Here is a 23,364-nt window from a genome sequence, read left to right as displayed (position 1 = left end):
CTTCCTCTACTCAAAAAAAGTAAAAATAATGAAAGATTAAGAGGCAGCGATTTTCTCAAAGTGCATGAGCCTGTTATCGGCCAATCTAGAAGTGTAAGCAGATGTTTTGTACTCGAACCATGTAAACTCTTTGTACAAGCTTGGTTGATCTCCTCTCATCAAAGATGGCAATGGTACTATTTTCTCACTCAATGGTGGTCCACAGAAATAAATCATCGACAACCTTGATTTCACACTGTTGGCCACCACCCTATGCTTCACACTTTTGAACCTTCCATTCGTCATTACCTGATGAAATCCATTCCAATCGTTTAAAAATTTGAATTTTTCTTGGTTTCATCTGTTTGGATTGAAAGAAAGTTTCTTTTTTTTTTCTTTTTACCTGCAAGGAGTCACCAACATTGATGAAAAATGAGTGGTGGTCAGGTGGGACTGAAATCCAAGAGCCGTCTCTAAGAGAGATTTGAAGGCCGGAAGTGTTGTTTGATCTTAGAACCGAGATGATTTGTGGGTCAGTGTGTTCGCCGAATCCAATCACATTGGCTTTCAGAGATTGAACAACATCTGGGCATGGAGGGTAATGATTAAGCCTGAAAACAGAGTCACTCTGCTCATCCATCATCAGTTACTCAGCACATTCCTTGGTTGAATCTTTAGCCCATCCGCCACCATCTCCAGTATCTCGCACGCCATTTTCTTCACCGCCGCCATATAATTATTCAAAGCAACCCTGCAAACAAACAGCAAAACACACACACAGTTTCAGAAACCAGTAACAAAACATTACAGATACCCTGTCTCTGGTAAGAAAAAGTACCTGAAACTTTCTGGGTTTTGAGTTGCGATATTGGGGTCTTGGTTGGTCATGAGGAGGAGGTATTCGACCCAACCAACATCGCCATTGGGACCGATCATTTTGTTTCCATATCCATAAGGTTTGGGCTGCCCTGCTTTCTCTTTCTCGCATAGGGGCAAAGAGAAGAAGTTGGTGGCTTCAGATTCCAGCTTGGAAATGAATTCCATGGGAACCCCATGGTTGATCACCTTGAAGAATCCGAATTCTTCACAGGCTTTGATTATCTGGTGTTTGGAATCCGGTTTCGAGAGGTCTACGATAGGGATAAGAGGAGGGAGCAATGCGGCGGCTGGCTGCTTGTTTCTGATATAAGAGAACTGTTCAATCGCTGGTTTTGATATTATCACCATTGTTTACTGCTTGCTCTGTCAGTTATCTTTTCGATAGAATAAGAAAGATGGAGAAGAGTAGAGAGAAGATAAAAAAGATTGGATCTTGTTGGTGATGAAGAAGATTTGCATAGCAAGGGGCAAATGAACAAATGGCTTTGAGTTTTGCTTGAGTATTTATAGGAAGAGAAAAAAGATGGAGGAAGCTTTTTTATTAATATAAAATACTTTTATTAATTAAGAAAGAAACTTCCTTCTTTTGTTTATTTATTTTACATGAGAGATTCAATAATCAGAGACATGATATGTCATTTTTAATCCAAGCAGGCTGAGTCGGCCGTCAGAACCTTTCAAAAGTAACCAAGTCAACACTCAGCACCAATCCCCCCTTATTATTAATGGTATAAAGTACTTATTTAATTATATGACAAGAATTAATATCTCAATGCTTAAAATAATTATTGTTAATTTTAGAAATCAAGTATTCAAACACCAATTATTGTAATAGAGTGATTAAGTGTTCATTATCAAATGATTGAGAATATTTAATATATGTTACTTTGTAATTACCTTAGTTTAATAAGATAATAGCTCTAAATATATTACATGATATGAATATATAATAAGATAATTCAATTCGAATTGGCTAGAGTTCAATGGAACATAAATATTTTTTCAAACAATTATTAGTATTTTTATTGATACTTCAAAGATTAAAATTTAAATTCCGATGTTATCATTTTTAAAACCAGATTTATAAATTGAGTGAGTTAGAGAGTACGGTGGAGAGAGTGACAGTTGATAAAAGCTTAATAAAGAAAGATGGTTGGGGAAGGCAAACCTTGATACTATAACTTCCACACCATTTTAAAAAATACCGTGGACATTGAACATAGCTAATAATATTCAATACACATGGATTTTGACCAACAACTAGGAAGTAAAACTCGACTCGAAAAATAAAAAAAAATTAATTTCGAGTTATTTGAGTTAACTCGAATTGTAAATTCGGTTTTCGAGTTTGAGACGAGTAGAAATTTTGAATAAAATTTTTGAGTTACTCGAAAAATAAAAAATTTGAATAAATATTTTGACAGTTTTATGAATTTGTCCCTATTTAAATATTCCTTCAATTCCTCATTCGTTTTAAGTTTATTTTTTATCAAATTTGAACTACATGCTCATAAACCATAGTAGAATACATATGTACTTTCAATTCCTCTTTTTGATAGCACATTTTTTATTTTTCAATTTAGTCCTTAATCTTTCATATTTTCCTTATTTCTTAAATTCGTTTATTTAAGTATGTCTTTTACCATATTTGAACCACATGCTCATATACCACAATAGAATACCTATGTAACTTCAATTCTTACTTTTTTACTAAAATTGTACTTTCTTTTTTATTTAATCCCTTCACTTTGCATTTTATTCAATTTGATATTTTAACTACAATTGTTTATTCCCATCAATTCCTTAACTCCTTTATACTCTCATCAATATTTTACCCTCAAAATAATTTCTTTAAAATATAATATTATGAATATATTTCATAATTTTAAATTGTATTTGATATATTAAATAACATTATAATATTAATAGAATAATATATATATATATATATATTATATGGTTAGAGAAAGTAAAAAATGGAATAAATTATTGTCATAAAACTATAAATAATTCTAATAAAATTGATATAAAAACTCAAATAACTTGACTTAAATAACTCGAATCGACTCGAAAAAATTTCAATTAAGTTCAAATTGTAAAATATAACTCATCAATTCGAATAATTCAAAAAAAATTTACTCTACTTGACTCGTTCGAATGCTCATCCCTACTAATAACAAGTGTTTTTATTTTAATTTTATTGTGAATCTAACTTGCTTTGTGTTTAGTGTTTACTGTAAAGTCAGGAGCCCTCTCAACTTTTCAACTTTGGTGTTCTCAAGGAATACTTTTTTCAGTTTTTGTCTTTTTCTTATTATATTATGTTTTAGTGAAAAAAATTCTAACAAACCATTAGAAGTTATTCTACTTTTTTTTTTAAATGAAAGGGACTGTCAATTCAAAAAATAAATTTAATAAAGTTATTTGATCAACATTTTTTATTGTTGATTATTATGATGTTAATATGATAGTTCACAGTACTGACGTAGTAATTCACAATGTTGATGTGATAATTCATCTGTCATGATTGAGTTTATCAATTTAATATATCTGTCAAGTTATCCGTCACATTATAAACCACCGTAAACTATTACGTCAGTACCATAACGGTTAACGATGAAAAATGTTGATTAAAAAATCATATTAAATTGACTTTAACTACATTCAGAAAAAAATAAAGTTACATTAATTTGCGAAGAAGAATCTTCAATCTGTGTTGAAAAGGAAATAGCAGCTGAAATCTATGTTAAAAAGGCAGGCTTCTAAGAGTAATTTATGTCTCTAATTTGCAAAAAAAAAAAAAAAACTTGAAGAATATCAAATAGGGAAGTCAAATAAAAGGTAAAAATTTTGTACTTTTGAAATTTTATTAGAGAAAACGAAAATTTACTCAAACATTAAAAATTATTTATTTGATTTACTTTTTCTAATCATATATGTTAATCTTTTAAAGGTTTAAGAGCAGTTAATCAAATATTATAATTTTTGAATATAGTGAGAAAAATATATAAAATTTAAATAAAAGTGACCAATCTTATAATTTACCCAAAATTATATATGAACTAATCTCTAATTGATGAAAGATTTTATATGAAAAATAAAGATCAGAAATGTTGAATTTGAGATTGAAAACCTAGATTAACATTTAACATTCTATCAAAATAAGTAACTATTATATAATTGACATAAATTATACCTAGATTAAACAATACTTGACACACAGTTTTTTATATATAAAAAAGGAGGGAACTATTTTTTCTCTTTCCTTTTCCTATCAACTGTAAATCTTTCTTAATTTTATGAACGGTGGCATCAGTCTTTAGATTGATCGTCGATAGTTGGTGTTAACCTTTTTCATTACTTTCTCATATTATGCTTTAGTTAATTATTTTTACATGTTGATCTTTCTTTTTGGCACATTTCCTCTATCTTATGGCTTTTTGTTCGTCTACCTCTATAGTATATATGTAATTGTGTAGAGATTTTCACATCGTTCGTATATGATTTATAATTGTTGGTGGTCTTTTTGTGGTTAAAATATAGATGGTAGGCATCGTATTCAAAAGAAAGTTTCAACTGTTATTGCACTTTTAAGTTTTCTTTTTATTTATTTATGTTTCAATTTTTTTGGTAGACATAGCCCTTAAAGTTCTTTCTTTGATTGGTTGTATTATTAAGGTTATATCTTCTTTTGTTTCAATAAATTTAGTATCATTTCAAGTTAAAAAAAATACACAATTTTTATATTTTAAGCTAAATTTAATATATATTTAAAAATTTTAAATTTTAAATTTATATAAACATATTTCTTAAAATAAAAAACTTTATTAGAAATAATTAAACACTGAATGAAATATTCATTTTAGTGAGACGTGCACCAAAAGATGGAAGGTGCATTAACATTGTAACCCCACATTTCCGTTTATTTCTAAGATCTTATTTATTTATTTATTGAATTAGTGGCGGATTTATAATTTTTTTATGGTGACCACACGTTTATCTTAAAATTTAATTTTTTTTAATTAATAATTTATTTAATTAATGATTTAATTTTAAAATTTTATTTATGTTTATGGTATAAATATTTGCGTTACTAATATACATATGTAAACTCATAAAATTAATTTTGGATTTGCGAAACCTAGTTGAATAGTGTGTTGTTTGACAATGGAGATTGATTTGTGAGATTAGATCACATGGGTACAGTGGTTTGTGTTAATGGCAAGTATTATCATGTTTTGCTTATTGGGAGAAATAAAGTAGCTGAGGTGACTCGGAATGTTTCAGATTCATCTCCCAGTCCCATTAATCAACTGCTTCTTTCAGTGTTTAATCAACTACTCTGTTTTAGTACACTCTTACTGTTACATATCAATAACGTTCAAAGCTTGATATCGACAAATTAGTCAACCAACAACACGACTTTACTTACTCAGCAGCCTTCTGTCCTATATTTCACGTCCAGTGATTCTTTTTTCCTACAAGTTTATCACGAATAACATCGTATTTATATTATAAATGATTATCAATAACATTTTATTAAAAGAAATCAAATTTGATGTATTATCATGGGCGTATTTACTCAAAAATCATCCTGACAGATTTTATTTATCTATCAGACACTCTTTTAAAAAAAATTATCGATCTAGCACTCATTGCAAAAAGATGCAAATGATGATCCACGCCTTACGCTAATGTGACGCCAGCTGGGCTAAGATCATCCGCGCCTTTCTGCAATTATGGCACGCTCTAAAAAGGCGCAAATGGTACCTTTCATTTAATTTTAACCGTTCATACTCCCCCAATTGATGATATCCATCTGGCCAAACCTATCCCAAACCCTATAAATATCTCCTCATCTATTCTCTCAAACCATATCAAAACCCAAACCCTCTCAAATTATATTAAACCCTAAATCTCTTAAAACTCAAACCCGATCACATTCTATTTAGAATGTAATATATTATACTATATTATAATAAATTATATTTTAGTATTTTATTAAATTGTATTATACTAATTTTTTTGCAGTTATAAAATAGAAGGTGGACTGCTTCGTTTAGATGGAAATCATATCTCAATGCATTTCGCTGATACGGTAATATTTTTAAATTCTATTTTAATTTTAATTATTGGTAATAATTTTTTATTTTATTTTTCTTATTAGTTTATATATATATATTAATTTTTATAATATTTATTAAATTAGGAGAGAGATCGTATATTAGATCCCTTTATCCGTAATTTTAAGTTAGAGATACAAACCCGTGTCTGGCCGTATTTAGTCGAGGCTGGATTCGATTATATAGCTAGATACGAAGGGCACTGTAACGTAGAATCCAATTTGATTTCTGCATTGGTCGAGTAGTGGAGACCGGAGACACACACATTCCATCTTCTGTACGGAGAGTGCAAGATTACGTTGGATGATGTTTCCATGCACTTGGGGCTTTCGGTAGATGGAGATATGCTTTCAGGGTGGCACACGGTAACTGAAATTCATTGTTTCAAGAGTATCTTGGAGGTGTCCCGCCAAATTTTAACGGTGGTTGGATTCTGTTAAATTAGTTTGATGCAAATTTCAAGCATTTGATTAGCGACACCTCAGAGGAGCAGGTAAAAATGTATGCACAGACATGCATACTACAACTGATAGGAGAGCTCCTGATGCTAGATAAATCGCGCAACCAAGTTTACTGTATGTGGTTGCGACATCTCGTCGATTTTTATATGGCTGGTACACTGAGTTGGGGATCAGTAGTTTTGGCATTCCTTATAGGGAAATGTGTCGAGCTACTGACTATAGGAAAAATACTATCGGCAGATGTCTCCTTCTGTTGCAGTCTTCAGCGTGATATCGCATACCCTTTTTATTTCGGTTGTGAAGAACTCGTTCGTCTTCCCGCTATTATTGAGGTAATTACAATGCTAATTTCGTATATTAATCATTTTATCTAGTATATAATAAAAATTATTTCATTGAATATGTGGTCTATTGTAAGGAAAGATCACCGGGATTTACCTGATGAATTAAAATCAATTAGGTTACTCATTGATCAGAAGGCTGACACAAAGATATGTATTTAAATAACAAAATCTATTTTTAATTATCGTTATATAATTAGATTATTATTTTGATAAGAATTATATATATTTGTTTTAGTTTGATTGGGCTCCTTATTGTATTGATGATATGAGGATTTGCATCCCATATTAGATGTTTGGATGGTGATGGTCTCTCTGATCTGTTATACGATTGTCGAGTTGAAACCCCACTGATCGCGTGCTCTGGCAATTTGGTTTTGTACAATCAATTTCGGAAGCACATTAAAATATCAACGAGTTGTATAGCACCGATCGACGTGACAAAAAATATGTGGACTGGCTGTTGAAGTATTATGAGTGGGTCATGATATGGGAGGATCGACGTGGGCGCATTCTATGTAGAGAACCCATTTATGTGGACCATTTGACGGTTGCATATGGTTATTACGAGTGGTTCAACAGGAACGGGAAACCGTTCCTGCTTTCTGAGGAAGCACGATGATGGAGCATTCATCGACATCGATAGAGACGTCTACCGTCACAACCCCATCATCCCCCGACTTGTGGATGGAGAGCTGGTACTTCGGGTTCGTCCTCAGCTGCAGCACCAAAACCTTCGCAGCAACCACCGTCTACACCGATGTACATCCCACAACCATACCAAATACTGCCACCGCCGTTTCCATACCAGATGCCGCCACCGCTGTAGAGTTATATGACCTCTCCTAGAGGATATTATGGTTCTATGTTTGTAGATCCAACTTGAGGTTCATATACTGGTTATTTAGTAGGTCCAGCATCACCATCAATGGCCGCCGCACAGATACCTCATGTACAGTTTTCTCACTCATCTATGTCGGTCTTTTCTCAGTTTTCCCAGTTTTATGAGTGGTGGGATAGTCAGTTATACACCTCCAGGGTCTTTATTCTATGGAGGTGCTACATCGTCATCCGTTCCTCATCAACAAAATGTATCTGATCCTGATGACGACGAAGAAGATGATGATGATGATGAGAGTGAGGAATCAGAACAAATTATACGAAGAAATTCTCCTCGAGACAGACAACCACCGCCCTGCTGAACATATTCAAGACGCAGACATCGATAGATTTATACATTTCATTATATTTGTATTTATTTTTTTGACAAATAATTGTAATTTTGTTTAATTATTTACCGTTTAATACTTAATTTATTTTGTTAATTTTGTTTATTACTTAATTCAAGCAAATTGTTTTATTATTTAGTGTTTTTTAATCGTTTTTCTTGTTTATTAATTATTTACCTTTTATGACTTAATTTATTTTGTTTATTACTTAATTCAAGCGAATGTTTTTAGTATTTTGTTTATTATTTAATTGAAGCGAATGAGTTTATTATTTACTGAATTTTAATCCCTTGTCTTGTACATTTTCTTGTTTAATTATTCAGTGATGATCAAATGACATTAACTTAAAGTAAATGTAAATTAAATTACAAAAACTATTATTTCATAAACAACTACATCAAGCACAATATCAACGGCTACTTGATGACAAAATAGATGGACATTTTTTTCTACTGTGTCATGGGTTTCTACAATGCCCACATCTTTTGTTTTGTCTAGATGTTTCTCGAATATCCATATCACAATGAATTCGAGTGGATTTTAGACGACCCCAATCTCTCATTAAAGACAGATCTGGTATAATCGGAAGCTAATTCTTAACCTTATTAGGGTCTTTGTCATTACCTATTGGGGGGAACTCAAATTCATATACCTTAAACACTTCTGATAGTAGGTATACGAGATCCACAGAACAGTATGTGAGCAAGCTGTTATGATATGAGAGCATGGATACTTTAGAGTTTGAAAAAACCCATAGTTGCACTATCTGTCTCGTAGATTAACTCTTAACGAGTTAACTTAAATCCCTTGAAGAGGTCATGGGATATCTGTGACACGAAACAATTCATGCGTTATAGAGAAGCTTGTTACATATATTTCATTTGATGCAACAATTATTTTTTGTAGTTTTGTAACTAATATAGGGTGATAGACATTACCGCTTTGCATCTATGTTTAAGCTTATCCCTAGAGCTTCATAAAAAGCGTTCACAAACGAAAATATGTCATTTTTACCAAAGCCGTTAAGGTAAATGACGTGCCCCCTTTAAGGTCGAATTGATAGCCTCAGCCAAGGTGGTCATCATGTGTCCATATCGATATCCACCATCATATACATTTGTCCATATTTCTTTATTGATGAGGTTGATGTAATCATACCTTCATTGTTCTTCCCCCATAATTCTTGAAGCATGAACTCAAAAGATTGAGGTAGAAGTTCGTAACCCGAGCATCAAATGTAAAACTTACTAATTTTGTTTTTATAAAAAAATGAAAATGATTGAAAGAAAAAAATAATAGCATTTTCACATACCCATGCGCATAAGTAATTGACGCTCATCATTCTTCTTGAACCTTCCATGATAGTTTGCAGCAATGTGTCGGATACAATATCTATGTTGGACATAGGGTGGTTACCACATTTGACGCAAAAAATCCATTGCTGCTTTGATCTCATCTCCGCGATCTGAAATGACACAGATATTTCCCTCCTAATAACATGTGAACGTAAGTTTCGAAGGAAAAAAGACTAAGAATCTATATCTTCTCCTTCAACAAGGGAAAAAAACAACTAGAAGAATGTTGCAATTACTATATTGAACAACTTCCAATAGTTAAACTTGCTTGTATTTTCCATACAAGAATGTCCCGTCGATTTGGACCACGGGCTTGTAGTATTTCACAACATTAATGCACAGTGGGTAAGTTAAAAAAAGCCAGTAGAATTGGCATAGATCACGAAGAACTCGATCATTATGGTATGCATGGCAAGTTTCGAAGTCCATAACTGTCCCAGGATTCAACATGCGCACCACCCTAAACCAACTTGGTAGTTCATTATAAGATGCATCCCATTCACCGTGAAGTTTTTTAATCACATTCTAATTTGCCTTCCATGCTTTTATGTATGAGACGGAATACCCATACTGCGATTGTATAGCTGAAATCAACACATCAATAGCTATTTGGGAGATTGCTTTTACCATGGGCATGATGACTTGACATATCATACCAGAGTCCAAGCTGGGATGATCCTGGTTGATCTCTCTAACACAACATGTGTGAGGACCGTTGTATATAGTTAGCTCCCATATATTGTTTTTCCTCTTCGTATTCGATACGCGAACCATCCAATTGCATCCGTTATCATGTTGGACACAGTGACAGACATACTTTTTAGTCGTAGAGCGGTTGACTCTAGACTGAACAAAATTATGAATATTGTAATTTTTAATTGCCATCATCACTTCTTCTTTGCATGAAAACTCCATTCCTAAATATAACTCACCATTAATGAATGATGAGTTAAATCCATAGTCACCGACATTAGGCATATCCGCAAATTCTGGCCCTTACATTGCACCATAATCAGCTTCATACATGTGTGTTGGAGGTTTAGTGTGTACCAAATTTGTGGGAACTTCATCTACATCATCATCATCATCGGAGTCTATGTTGAACTGCGGTGATTCTGGGTGAACGAATAGTCCAGTTTCAGCACCATCCGCACCTGGCTCACGAAGCGGTTCTTTTGGTGGAGATGAGGGTTCCTCCATGCTGTCCACATTTAGGTCGAACAACCTGATACTTGCATGCCTTCCCCTTGAACTTGAAGGCCTCTCGATATTGAGATCGAAGAAGCTCGCAGTAGAATGCCTCCCCCTGGAGCTTGAAGCCATCGTGTCAAATAGAAACTGCACAGATTATTGCGTTGAGGGCATCTCCATATTCATGTCAAATAAATTGGCTGATGAATGTATTCCCCTTAAATTGGACGCGATGTTGCCATACAGATTGTTTGTAGACCCACCTCGGTACATATCGTAAGCAGTTTCTGATGAATATCTCCCCATTGAACTTGATGTGATGGCACAATGATGCGGACTTCCCATTATGGCATTAAAATTATTACCCATTACCGTAGTTGGCCTGTCAACTTGATCAGCTTGTTGAGCCAGCCTATAGTGGGAACATAATGACATACCACAAACAACACACACTTCAACAAACTTTGCATACATCTCCATATCGACGTCTGAATAATGATTTTTAGAATCAACCATCATTGCAACATCATCATCGTTCGATAGTTCGAACGCTGTATAAATTAATGAAAACACTGATGTTGGAAATATGTACTGAAGCGAGGACAATCTTCTAGTACTGAAGCGAGGACAATCTTCCTTGAAATCTTCGTTATCAGCTTCTCAATAGCTATGTTTCTCTTGAAGGATATTTTAACAGAATGATTTGATGCGAAGACAACGCCAATTTTATTTTCGAATTTCTCTATCCTAATAAACAATAGCTGAAATTCATGACATTCTGAGAGTTTGAAAGATAGAGAGTCTTATATCTGCAAAAAATAATAGCTGAAATACACCTAATTAAATAAATAATATATGAATTAAAATATAACGCAATAAAATATTTAAAATATTAACAATAATTAAAATAATATAATTTTATATTATTATCGTATCGAAAAAATATCTCGACGTATGATCCCGCTTTCTAATTTTACAACCTTAAAAAATAATAGAAATAATTAGTACAATAATTTTTTAAAATAATATATATATAATAAATATTATATATTAAAAAAATACCTTACAACGAAAGATCGAACGAACTGGTGAAGCAAATATATAAGGAATTGATGGGAGGAATTGATGCGGTGATGTTTACGGTTGAGAGGTTCTTATTTATAGCCGAGGGAAAGTTTAAAAACCGAGAAATTTAGAACCAATAATAAAAAGCGCGTGTCATAATTGCATAAAGGCGCATATTATGACCCGATTCTTTTTACAAAGGGTGCTAGATCGATAAAATTTTCTCAAATTGTGTCTGACAGGTAAATAAAATATGTCAATGTGTTTTTTTTTGGTAAATACGCTATTATCATGTATATATAAGCAATGCAAAACAAATATTTTTATAATTCAAAACAAATTTAGTTTAATTTAAAAAGCATTTTATTCAATTTAATTTAAAAAATATTTGTTCATCACATTTTTTAAAATTAGGCTTAAATATACAAAATGTGTCTAACATATGTATGTTTTTTTAGTTTAATGTTTAACGTTTTTTTCATTACAGTTTGATATCTAATGTTTCATTCCATGACTCAAAATACATCCAGTCGTGACGGACCGTTAAATTTAACCGTTAACCCATTAAAAATGCCACGTGATATATTTTTTAATACTAAAAAATAATTTATGAAAATAAAAATATAATTTCCCATTAAAACCTTTTAAATTTTCTCATTAACCCTAAATCTCTTCCCCTTCACTCTTTTCCCCTCTTTTTCATCAAACCAATTTCACATTGAATTTTCAACGTGTTGTCCATGCGATCTGAACTTTTTATGAATCGTATGTGCAAGATTTCTTGAGTGAAATGGGAGCATTGGGTTTCTTGGGATCGTAAGTTATGTCACGTTCAATTTTCTTGTTGAACTTTGGCTTCACCAGTTTCCCCAGCACATAAGCTCTTGATCGGACAATGAAGCTCAGTTTCAGCGAAACTGAATGCGTTGTCATTCCTGTTGAACTGCTCAAACTTGCTCCACTTCTGTACAATGGAACCTTGTTTCCCATAACAGTTACAGTTACAGTTACAGACCTTTGGCTCTTCCTCGATTGATAAAATTTCTTCATATGAAACACCGAGATTCGTTGCATATAAAATGGCTTAACATTTGAATACAAAGAAAATGGTTTGTGTTTTTATGGAGCTGGACTTACTGTTCCTGAAGCAATGGTGATTTGTGAATATGAGAGATCAAGAGGAGTTGAGATGACATGGACTCCAAAAAACGTTCCTGTGCTTCGATAAATCATTTTCACTGTGGAGTTGATGGTGATCATATCTGTTGCCACCTCTGTAGAATCCGAACCAGCTTGGATATTAAACTGCTCAAATTTTATACTATGCAAAGATAAAATAAGCAAATCAATCTAAAAAGCTCAAAAGAAACGACTTTAAGGGGAGGAGAGGGAAATTGATTTAGGGTTAATGGATAAAAAGTTAAAGGTTTTAAAGAAAAATTAATTTTTTATTTTTATAATTCATTTTTTAGTATTAAAAAAACATTTCACGTGATATTTTTAATGGGATAACGGCCTAATTTAACGGTCCGTTATGGTTGGATCCATTTTGAATCACAGAATAAAACATTATGCACCAAACTGCAACGAAAAAAACGTTAAATACTAAACTTAAAAAACATGCATAGACACTTTTTGTATATTTAATCTTTAAAATTATTATCAAACTGACCCTTAATGATATATTTAATTATTATTTTGATATTATCGCATAAAAACTATACGATGCCTGTTGAAGTAAATTAGAGTAATGGGTTTAGGAGCCCATTGCCTAGCCACATGTACTTACAACAATTATGTTGGGGAACTGTTGAGAAAACATGCTCTGAATTTTTTTTTTATAGTTTAAATTTGTACCTGTCAACTAGGGTTGTAAATGAGACGAGGCAGATCGCGAGCTACTCGAGATCGATTCGATCTTGGCTTGATAAATACTCGGATCGAATGGACTCGACTCGAGCTCGAACTCGAACTCGACTCGAGTTCTTAACGAGACGAAACGAGCTACTCGATATTCGACTCGAAAAGCTCATGAGCAGCTCGAAAAAATATTATATTATAATTTTAGATTTTTTAAAAGTACATTATTAAAATATATTAAAAATACATTATTGATGAATACATATTCTTGAATTGAAACTGGTTAAAAATTATTTTTGAAAAAATATTCTTATATTTATTTTAAATTGATAAAAAAATTATTTATCTAATGACAAATATTTAATATATTTCTAATGATAATATTTGTAATAACTAATTTTTTAAATTGTTCTTATATTTGAGGTTTTGGGTTCAAATATCATAAATATCTAGGGTTTGAGCATTTAATATCAAGATACTATATTGTACTTACCTCATAACTAATTATGTGATAAGGTTTAGGGTTTAAGGTTTAGAGTTTATGTGATAGGATTTAAGGTTTAAAGTTTAGAGTTTAGAGTTTATATATTAGGGTTAAGCGTTAGGGTTTAGGGTTTAAGTTATGCACATGAAGGTAACATACAAATTATGCAAAATGATGTTATGTGACTCATAAATAAATTATTCACACACTTAGACATAAACATATCAACATGCAAAATAAATATACACAACTAATTAAAGAAAACAATCCTAAACAGGGACTAAATTAAGAAAAACCTAAATGTGAGGACTAATTTAAGCTAAAATTTAAATAATTGAGGGACTATTTTGTACAAAACACATAAATCTAGAGAGCCTAAAGCTAATTTACCCCTAAGGTTACAGTGGCTAAATGATAATTAACCCCAAAATTAATTAGGGTTTAGAACCTAAATTAAAACAAACCTAAACTAAATATTCATTTCATCCGCTCAAGCTCAAGCCTCACTCCCTAACCTTCTCCAACTCTCCCCCTCTCATTCTCACGCAAACCAGAAAACAATGTCGCAGGCCCGCAGCTGCCGTTCCTCTCGCCTTTCTTCAACGGAGTTCTACACTTTGATTTCTATCATTTTTCCTCGCTTAACCCTAACAGAGACCCACAGCCTCCGTGGCTTCAGCCGCCTAGTGCTCCGATGTGAAACTTAAACTTCTCCTAAACAAATTCCGGTGAGAACCTTCATAAAAAACATCCCCAAAACCTTAAACTTAAACCCATAATACCCTCGTAAATACCCATCTTCACCACTCCGTAACCATGCCAGACCACGGCCACCGCGGCCTTCGCCGTCCCCACGGGCTCCGATGAAGAGTCCTAACGCCCAGACTACTCTTTCCTCGCTGGCCTAGGCAAGAAACCCAAACTTTACTGCACATTAATGTATGCTCTAGATATGATATGTTCTCCTCAGTACACGATCTATGCCCTTCGAAAATCTTGGTGAACTTTTTTTTCATTTTTGTGTATCTTTTACCTGTATATCTGAAAACTTAAAAGAGAAAATCTTTCGCATGTGGCAACATTTAGGTTTTTCAAAGTGGAGATCCCGCTGCTGCTGAAGTTGTGTTGTCAAACATGGCTGTTGCACTTGACCGTGTGCTTTTGGATGTAGAGGTAGTTGTTCTAAAATGCTCTTTCAAGATGAATCTACAGTTTGAAACTTTTATGAACTTCCTTTTTCAGATACTGCATTTCGATTATAAGTTTTTATAAACTTCTACATGAAATATGACGGTAGCTTTTTAAGATCCTTTTGTATTTCAACCCTACCACAAAGCTTTGCGGGAGCCATTTGACTACTACAAGTTTGGTCAAAATTATATTCGACCTTTGATTGATTTCAGGTGAGTGGACAAATACCACACTGTCTTATTATAGTGGTTTCTTTAGTTATGTTGATTTAGGTTACATAAAACTCCGCTGATAATTGAATATGGTTTTGTCAAGAAATATATGGTTGTTCAATTTCATAACTCTATTAAGGTGAACCAATACATTAGATTTTCACGTTAGTGATTAGGACATATATGAATGTCATAAGTAAGGTTATATAAATTTTTGATTAATTATATCTTTGAAGATAATCTAAGGTTGAAATTGTTTTATATTTTGTATTCTATCTGGTGGTTCATTCGTTGTATATTTAAAAAATTTCACTCCCCTTCTTCTTCCCAGAAACATATTATTTTACCTGTCCCACAGATATAATTTAATTCTTATCAACTGTTGCATAAGCTATTAATTGTCATTCCTAGTATTGGTTTTGGTGCTTGGTGCTCTGTCCCTTGTTTTGTGTGTCTGTAGGGCATGGATTCGAGCATGGCCAGCATGGGCGACGACAACATTAGTTTCGGTGGATGGCCGACCAGCATGGGTCTTCCTCGGTGGGTTCACGTGGATGGTGCACTGTCTCGGGCTTCCTCGTGGATTTGTACCATATGTTAATATAATAAACATGAGTAATAATAATACTAATAATTATTATAAAAAAACTTCAAAACTTATATTAATTATCCTAAATTTCTTGTAATTGTATTTTTTATTTTTTTAGATTTTTTTTTTATAGTTCATACATTCATATTATAATGTATTGGTAATGGTTGATTAAAGGGAAAATTATTTATATATTTCAAATGTAATATAAGATTTTTGTAGGATCAAATTCGAGTTTGAGTTCGAGCTCGAATATAGCTCAAAATCGAGCTTCAATCGAGCTCCTGAATTCTTTTTGAGTTCGAGCCTTTCGAGCCTTTTCGAGTTCGAGTCGAGTTTCAATATTATCTTTCGAGTTCGAGTCGAGTTTGAAAATTTTAGGCTAGCGAGTTTTCGAATTGAGTTGAGCCTACATTTAAAGTTTTCAAGTTCGAGTCGAGCTCGGCAATACTCGAGCTCGACTCGGCTCGTTTACACCCCTACTGTCAACCCTTCAATCCCGATGCTAGAATCTTATGTCTTTAGTATCAACTTAATCATTTGTGTTAATTATGTTGCTTTATTTTAAATCATTTGATGATAAAATGGAAATAACATTTTATTATATTTTTTAAATTATTTTTGTTTGATGACATGAATAGTTTTATTAATATTTTTTACGATATAATATATTTTATTAATATTTGATAATGTGCAGGATTTAAAATAAAAATTAAAATATTTTTATTAAAAAAGGGACTAAGCAAGTGGTAGAAGGGTAGAACATTTAGTGTGAAGTATATATATATATATAATATATAGTCAAATATGTTGCATATTTTGTCATGTATAAACAACAAGAAAATGTTCAGAAGAAAACGGTAATCAATGACCATAGTTGACCATTGAGTCACACTCAAAAGATTTTTTAAATTCTTTTTTTCATTTTCAATTATTTTAGTCATGTAATTTATTAAAATGAAAATCCTTGGTGGAAGATAAGTGAGGACCCACTTCACTTCAATTCTAGCTTCTCTTCTAAGAGATGAAAGATTCCTTTTTATAATTTTTGGCACTCCCAGAGAGAAAACCAACCCAGCCTTTTGTTTATTGTATTTATTTATTTATAATAAACCTTGAAGTAATTTAGTTTAAATTTTGAGCTCGAAATTTGGGACAAAATCACACGTGGTAGAAGGGCAGCCTCCACTTGAACAGAACTACTCCAACGCGTGGACGCGTAGGAGCGGCTCGCTCCTTATCAGATTACGTGGCCTTATCTCATTCGTAGCTATCGCTTTCGCCCAAATTATTTCTTCACATCATTTTCTTATAAATTCTTTATTTTCATTAGATTAATAATCGCAAAATAATAAATTGTTTCGTATCATTTTTATATTTTAGATTGTTTGAAGTGAATATATGTTTTTTTTTCTTTGAATTTGATATTTTTTTAAGAAAAAAGAACATTTATTTTTATTATTAAAAATTTTAAAGTTAATTTTTTACATTATGTGTAAAGATTCAATAAAAACAAAAACCTGCCACTTAAACACAAAAAAGTTGTTAACCGATTATAAACCTAATTTAATTAGATAATTGATCGATTATTGAATAATTCAATATTTTATTATCTGTTTATGTGATTATTGAATACTTCAATAGTAAAAAGTCTCCAAGTTTTATAGATATTACTTTTTTTTATATGGATTGGAAAAAAAGAAAAGAAAGCACATAATGGTCGTACGTAAAAACAGTTCATCGACAGTCACGCATGATTTCCATTGAAATTTGATGCGACAAATGAACCAAGGCAACCTATCTTTGGCCATTTCACAAATATCTAATTTCGAGTATTATTATTTTCTGACATTTTTTTACATCTTGTATAGAAAATATTTCTTCCATATTCAACTCTTTTAGCATATATAATATAGGAAGATAATGATTGTAGATTATCATATCCTAAGCTAGAACATTGCCAATTTTCTTATGACTAAATTATTCAATAGGCAATGGGGACTTGACTTTAATTATTATATCTACGACATTTCTTAATTATAGCAAGTGCTTGATAGGGGAAGCCAAGGTAATTTGTCCATGTCCCACTGAAGGTGTTCATGGATTGATTTAAACCAAGTCATTGTTCTATAAATTAATTCCCCCCCGGAGCTACATGTTAACTTGAATGGTTTTTAAAATATATCAACATTGGCTACATTTGTATAAACATGGATTATAATTCAATAAACACAATTATCATTTGCTTAAGTAATTTCTAAAATATAAGAGTAACTATAAACAAGATCCTATCAAATTATACAACATTTAGGATGAAAAAAGGTTGTACAAAAAGGTGATGTAAATTAACCCCCACTTCTTTAGTTAAGTTGTGATGAATAGTCAACTTCATCAAAAATAATTAGTATGGAGTAAATAAAATTTAGTATTTATTTAAAAATAATTTTTATATTTCTGATCTTCTAATTCGATACCTCAAAGAATAACAACTTTTTTATCGATAAGGTCACTCGGTTCGTGCTTTACTCAATAGATTTTTTTATATATTTCTTAAAGAAAAAATATATGGAAAGGTCAATCCCATCGAGTCCCTACTGTTCAAAAGGTTGAATATGATTTTTCAAACGCAACCTACATATTTATTTGTGAAACTGACAAAATATCTCTTCTTTTTTTTTCAAAAATTCTTTTGAATAATAATTAAATCTTTGAAATGATGTGAAGTGCTACTGAAATTTCGATATTTTTTTTGTCCAAATATTCACACTTCCATTTTAGAGGTGATGCCAGAATTTGATCACTCATATCACATGTTTCATGTTCAAAACAATACCACTCTTATTTGAACGTGTTGATACTTTACATGTCTGAATTTAACGCGTTTACATGTTTTTTTTAAATATATTCGATCATATCAGATTTTATGAAAAGTACGGTTGAATTTAATTTCAATTTAGATTAAAAATAAAAATCTTTGATTCGACCCAACTGAACAATAATATAATTCTTTTCTACACATTTAAGAAAAATTAGTATAATATCTTTATCTCTATTTTTTTCAATTAAGTTCTTATTTTATTAAATAAAAATGTTTTTTTATATGCATGTTCGGATATGATCGAGTCGAATACATATTTTTATCTTAAAATTTGGATAGAATGTGACACCACTAAACTCAAATTAGATCGGATTCAAATGAAGAGTATATTTCTTAGATCGGATCAACTTAACCGAAATCCCGTCCCAACCCAACATGATGCCCAGCCTACTTTCCTTTCAATGCGGTCAACTCCAACTGCATCTAACTTTAGACCCCCCAACAAAATTAAGCCTCAGCTGCCTTAATCAATCTATTGAACTATGCATCGTCTTACTGTTCTACCTTTATTTTGTACTCAAAATCATGTTTTCTCAATCAGTAACAATTACTGGATTTCATTACATGTTTGAGTCTTTTAGAACTCAATCACTTTATGCAATGTTTTACTGTGAAAAGATAAGATCAACTGTTCATCCATCCATGGTTCATTTCCATTGTGGAAAGACATGCATGGTGAACCTAGTAACATCAACTGTTTTCTATTTGAATAAATACACCAAAATGTTCCATTATGTGGCAGGAACAGAGGGGCTTTAGTGCAGACCAAACCATAACCTTGAATGCCATTGGATCAGTTATCAAATCAGACAGAATTTCAACCCAAACATTAAGGCAGACAGCATGCTGTAAAAATAAGCACGACTCGCATACCTTTATATTGTATGAATTCAGGATTGGTCATATGCTGTGCCAAACTTTCGGACAAAGACGGGCAGTGCAGCCACCACATATCTATCACACATTCATCACATCAATGAATAAGAAGGAACCATACAGTAACTTCTCCCCTAATCCTCTTTTGCTTGGTTAGTGAACGTATAATGCAAACCAACAGTGACTGAACAAGACATTTTAGAACCACACCTTGCGGTGCAAGCCTGCCCAATTACCACCAGAATCATAATAATTTCTGTGGAGGAAGAATAACAAGATAAGAAAAGTTTCTGTCCATGCCAACTATCACGGAAACTAGCCTGCATTTGAGTCAAATACCATCCATCAACAATGCATCATTGTTAGTGCTAAACTGAAAACATAACCGAAATGAAAGTTCATCAGTAAAAACACTTTAAGATTTTAAATTTTGTAACAATAGTGAGAGAAGCTCCTCCTTCTCTCTAAAAATCAGGTGTTTTAGATAAGTTTTTCTATTTTCATTCCTTATCATTTCTCTTAATGGCGAGTAAGGTGAGAGTTCCGGTTGGGAAAAACTGTCACTGTGATCATTTTCAACATTCCAGAGAGTTTTCATTACAAAGGTCTTTGGTTATTTTTCGATAAATATGGCGAGGTGGTGGATTCTTTCATCCCCAATAAAAGAAGCAAGGGAGGAAGTAGGTTTGGTTTTGTTCGTTTCACCAGACTGGAGGATGCGAGGAAGGCTATCAACTGTGTTGATAGATCTTGGATTCAAGGCAACAAAATTAGAGTATTCATGGCGAGATATCTTCCTCGTGATGTTTTCTGGAGGAAGAAGTTCTCTGGTCCTTATTCAGTCGAGGGAAACAATGTAAGGAAGGATGTTAGTCACATGGTGGCTCCCATTGCTGGTTCTGTTGACGACAGTAAATTCTCAACTCTCAAAGACAGCTTGTTAGGATGGTGCAGAATTTTTATTAAGTGGGTAGAGTCGTCTTCTTTTGAAGAGGCAGTCGTATCCCCGTTATCCAAGGTGAGGGAGCTCGTTGGTGCCTTTCCAGTTAAGTTTCCTGAGCTGGAAGAGGGTTCTGAAGAAGCTGGAAGTTCCATTCACTCTTCGGAGGTGCAGTCGGCCGTGAGGTGTTCTGAGAATGAAGAAATTTTTTTCTGCTGTTTGGGGACTAGTGCTAGAGGCAGCATCCTGTTGGGTGAGGGTGTGGAGGACAGGAACATAGGAGAGGCTTTGATGATGGGTCCGAGGAGCGACGTTGGGGGTCAGAGGATGGTTCTTTCCCAAATGGAGGGAGTGGGGGAACACAAGACATTGCTGGTGCATGCGGAGAGAGAAGCAGTGGATGTCTTTAAGGACACTTGTTTGCCTGCACGTGGTTTTGTGGAGAGTAAGGATTTTTTAATTAATTCTCCCATACAGGATGGTCTCTTAGTGTCAAAGGAATTGGAAGATGTGAGCCTAAAGGATAAAGTGGATCTGTTGGTTCACGTGGAGAGGAATAATGAAGTTGCCTTTAGGAAAAATAGTGAGTCTGCATGTGCTTTTGTAGGCTCAAAGGATTATTTTAATGATTTCCCCATGTTGGATGGTCGGGTTGAGATAAGGGAGGTGGAGGAAGGGATTCACGAGGGCTGTTCTTACAACTACGCTCTCGTAAATCCAAAGGGTATCGCAAGGCAATACATGAGACCTAAGGTGGGTTCTGGCAACAAATTTAGATCTAAACAATTTTTTCAGGGGAATTTTACAGCTCCTAAAAGAAAGTATAGGGGTTCTCGAAGCAAGAGCCATCAGAGTAAGGTGCATTGGGAGGAAGAGGTGTCTGTTTTTGATGGCAGATTCACTTATGAATCTGATTTTCCAGCATTGGTGCAGTCTCAACAGAAGGATACGTTCAATTCCTTGCCTTTTGGGAAAGATTTGGGTTGTGAGTCTAATGGCGCAGTAGTGTATCTATTGTCGGAAGACGATGGCGGGGGAAGGAGTAGAAGGTTCAGGTGATCTACCATGCTTTTTGTCTGAAGCTGGAAGTTCGGATGGTCTTTAGCCAACAAGACGTGGTGATGTGGTGGAAAGGCGGCCATATGTGTGTTTTTTTTGTTTTCTTTTCATGTGAAAGCTCCATGGCCTTTGAGTTAGAAGTTGGCTTTTATGGTTTTAGTCAGCTGTCACCCTTGGCTTTTTTCTGGTTGTTTTGTTTGATTGAGTGTCTATCGGGCCTCGTTTAGGTTTTTTGTTTGGCCAGTCTTTTTTAGGCTGTTGTTGTTGCTTTGTTGGATTAGGCTGGTTCTGGTAGGATTGTTGGTGGTTGTTTTTGGTGTTTTGTTCATATTGGGGGTGGCTCCCTGGTTGTATCGTGTTCTTTCTATGGTTAATAAAATCTTAAGGCACTCTTTTCCTCCTTCTGCTGATTAAGGAGCTTCTCTATAAGCTCCTTTAATCATGAAGGAGATTTTTAACGAGGCCTGCAATTCCTATCAAAAAAAAAAAAGAAAGTTCATCAGTGCTATAGTCATTGTTGCAATTATGTTCTAAATGTGATACTATAATCTGCAGCACCTTGGAAGATACCTCGAGTCTGTACGACATGAAGGAACCAATGCCATTATAATCACCAATAGTGCAGCTGTAAAGGAACCAGACGCAAGAGGTGAAGAAACAGTGCTAAAGATAGAACAGAATGAGTTACAGATATCCACTAGCACCTAGTTAACCTACTAGACAAGAGCACTATATCAACAACGGGGGTTACCATTTATCATAAACTTTCTCAACTGATAACGAAGCACATTCCTCTTGTAGGATTTACTTTTCTCCTGCCAAAAAAAATGTTTTAAAAGTTTCTAGAAAGAATAATTATGTTATTAGGCATTAGAATAACGAGTTCGATCCAATTTCCAAAAGCCAAAGAAGAGGAAAGAGAAGGGTTGGGTATGGGAAACATGAAGCTTTACAGTTTTTTAAAGTTCCTCCTCCCTATATGTCAAATTTATTTTTTTGTCGTGTTAGAAACTTCCTTTCTTCCCTCCTCGTTAACAAGCAAAAAAGTAATACTTACAGGACTAAACAACAGTAAAACAACTGTCTTGATACGGAAACAGAAAAATTTAATGGTTGTTTGTCATATAAAACTTTTTGCACTTACGTGAAACCTTGATGGTAGGAGGAGTGGTTATTTCTCCAAAGTGCTCGGTAGTACTTCTAGTGGCTCCTCTCAGCTTCTGGTGGAGCTGGCAGATCAGATACAGAAACCATGTTAGCATAATCACATTAGGTCCACATATATATGTGATAATAACTAAGGTTTAAGAAAGTTAACCATAGGAGTTCCTAAGAACATTATGCATCGACAAATCCTGCGAATCTCAACGGCTGTTACAAAATAAAAAGGATTTCTCGTTAAATGCTAAGGAATGCAATTAAATCTGGGATTCATTCTTCAGTTCTTTGTTTCCATGTACAAGGGCATGCATAGATGGACCACTTTTGTAACATCAGAATTGAGTTTCAAGAGTTGAAATCAGAAAAGTTGCACTACAAAGAACGAATTTCACATTTAGTGAGTGAATGATCACCTTGTAACAAATTTAACAGCTTGAACTTGCGTAAGGAGAACAGAAACAACGATGAGAATTACCTAACTCCTCCACTGG

General features: G+C 33.4%; 2 protein-coding genes across 2 annotated transcripts; both read right to left on the bottom strand.

Moving 5' to 3' along the window:
• Positions 1–21: 21 nt before the first annotated feature.
• Positions 22–23,364, bottom strand: LOC120129094 (gibberellin 2-beta-dioxygenase 1-like). Its single transcript, XM_039146689.1, is given in 6 exon segments — positions 22–288; positions 383–627; positions 630–730; positions 818–1,212; positions 12,307–12,315; positions 23,354–23,364. Coding segments are annotated over 4 exon segments (987 nt in total). The 5' UTR covers positions 1,207–1,212; positions 12,307–12,315; positions 23,354–23,364; the 3' UTR covers positions 22–36.
• LOC120129224 lies at positions 12,380–15,039 on the bottom strand. Its single transcript, XM_039146791.1, has 4 exons — positions 15,001–15,039; positions 14,728–14,871; positions 12,761–12,928; positions 12,380–12,667 (listed from the first exon to the last, which is right to left on the bottom strand). The coding sequence occupies exons 1-4, from the start codon at positions 15,037–15,039 to the stop codon at positions 12,380–12,382; spliced, it is 639 nt and encodes a 212-aa protein (XP_039002722.1).

This window comes from Hibiscus syriacus, unplaced genomic scaffold (assembly GCF_006381635.1).
Source record: "Hibiscus syriacus cultivar Baekdansim isolate YM2019G1 unplaced genomic scaffold, ASM638163v2 tig00110483_pilon, whole genome shotgun sequence".
NCBI lineage: Eukaryota > Viridiplantae > Streptophyta > Magnoliopsida > Malvales > Malvaceae > Hibiscus > Hibiscus syriacus.
Note: the sequence above shows the minus strand (reverse complement) of the source record. Positions and strands in the feature narration are given on the sequence as shown.

What these genes read in the sequence shown, in the direction of transcription:
- LOC120129224 (XM_039146791.1), bottom strand. Translation starts at nt 15,039, where the DNA reads ATGCGAAAGATTTTCTCTTTTAAGTTTTCAGATATACAG. An exon ending in TTAAGTTTTCAGATATACAG is followed by an intron (nt 14,872 to 15,000) that starts GTAAAAGATACA and finishes TTTCTTGCCTAG; the next exon opens with GCCAGCGAGGAAAGAGTAGT. An exon ending in TCACCATTGCTTCAGGAACA is followed by an intron (nt 12,668 to 12,760) that starts GTAAGTCCAGCT and finishes TTTCATATGAAG; the next exon opens with AAATTTTATCAATCGAGGAA.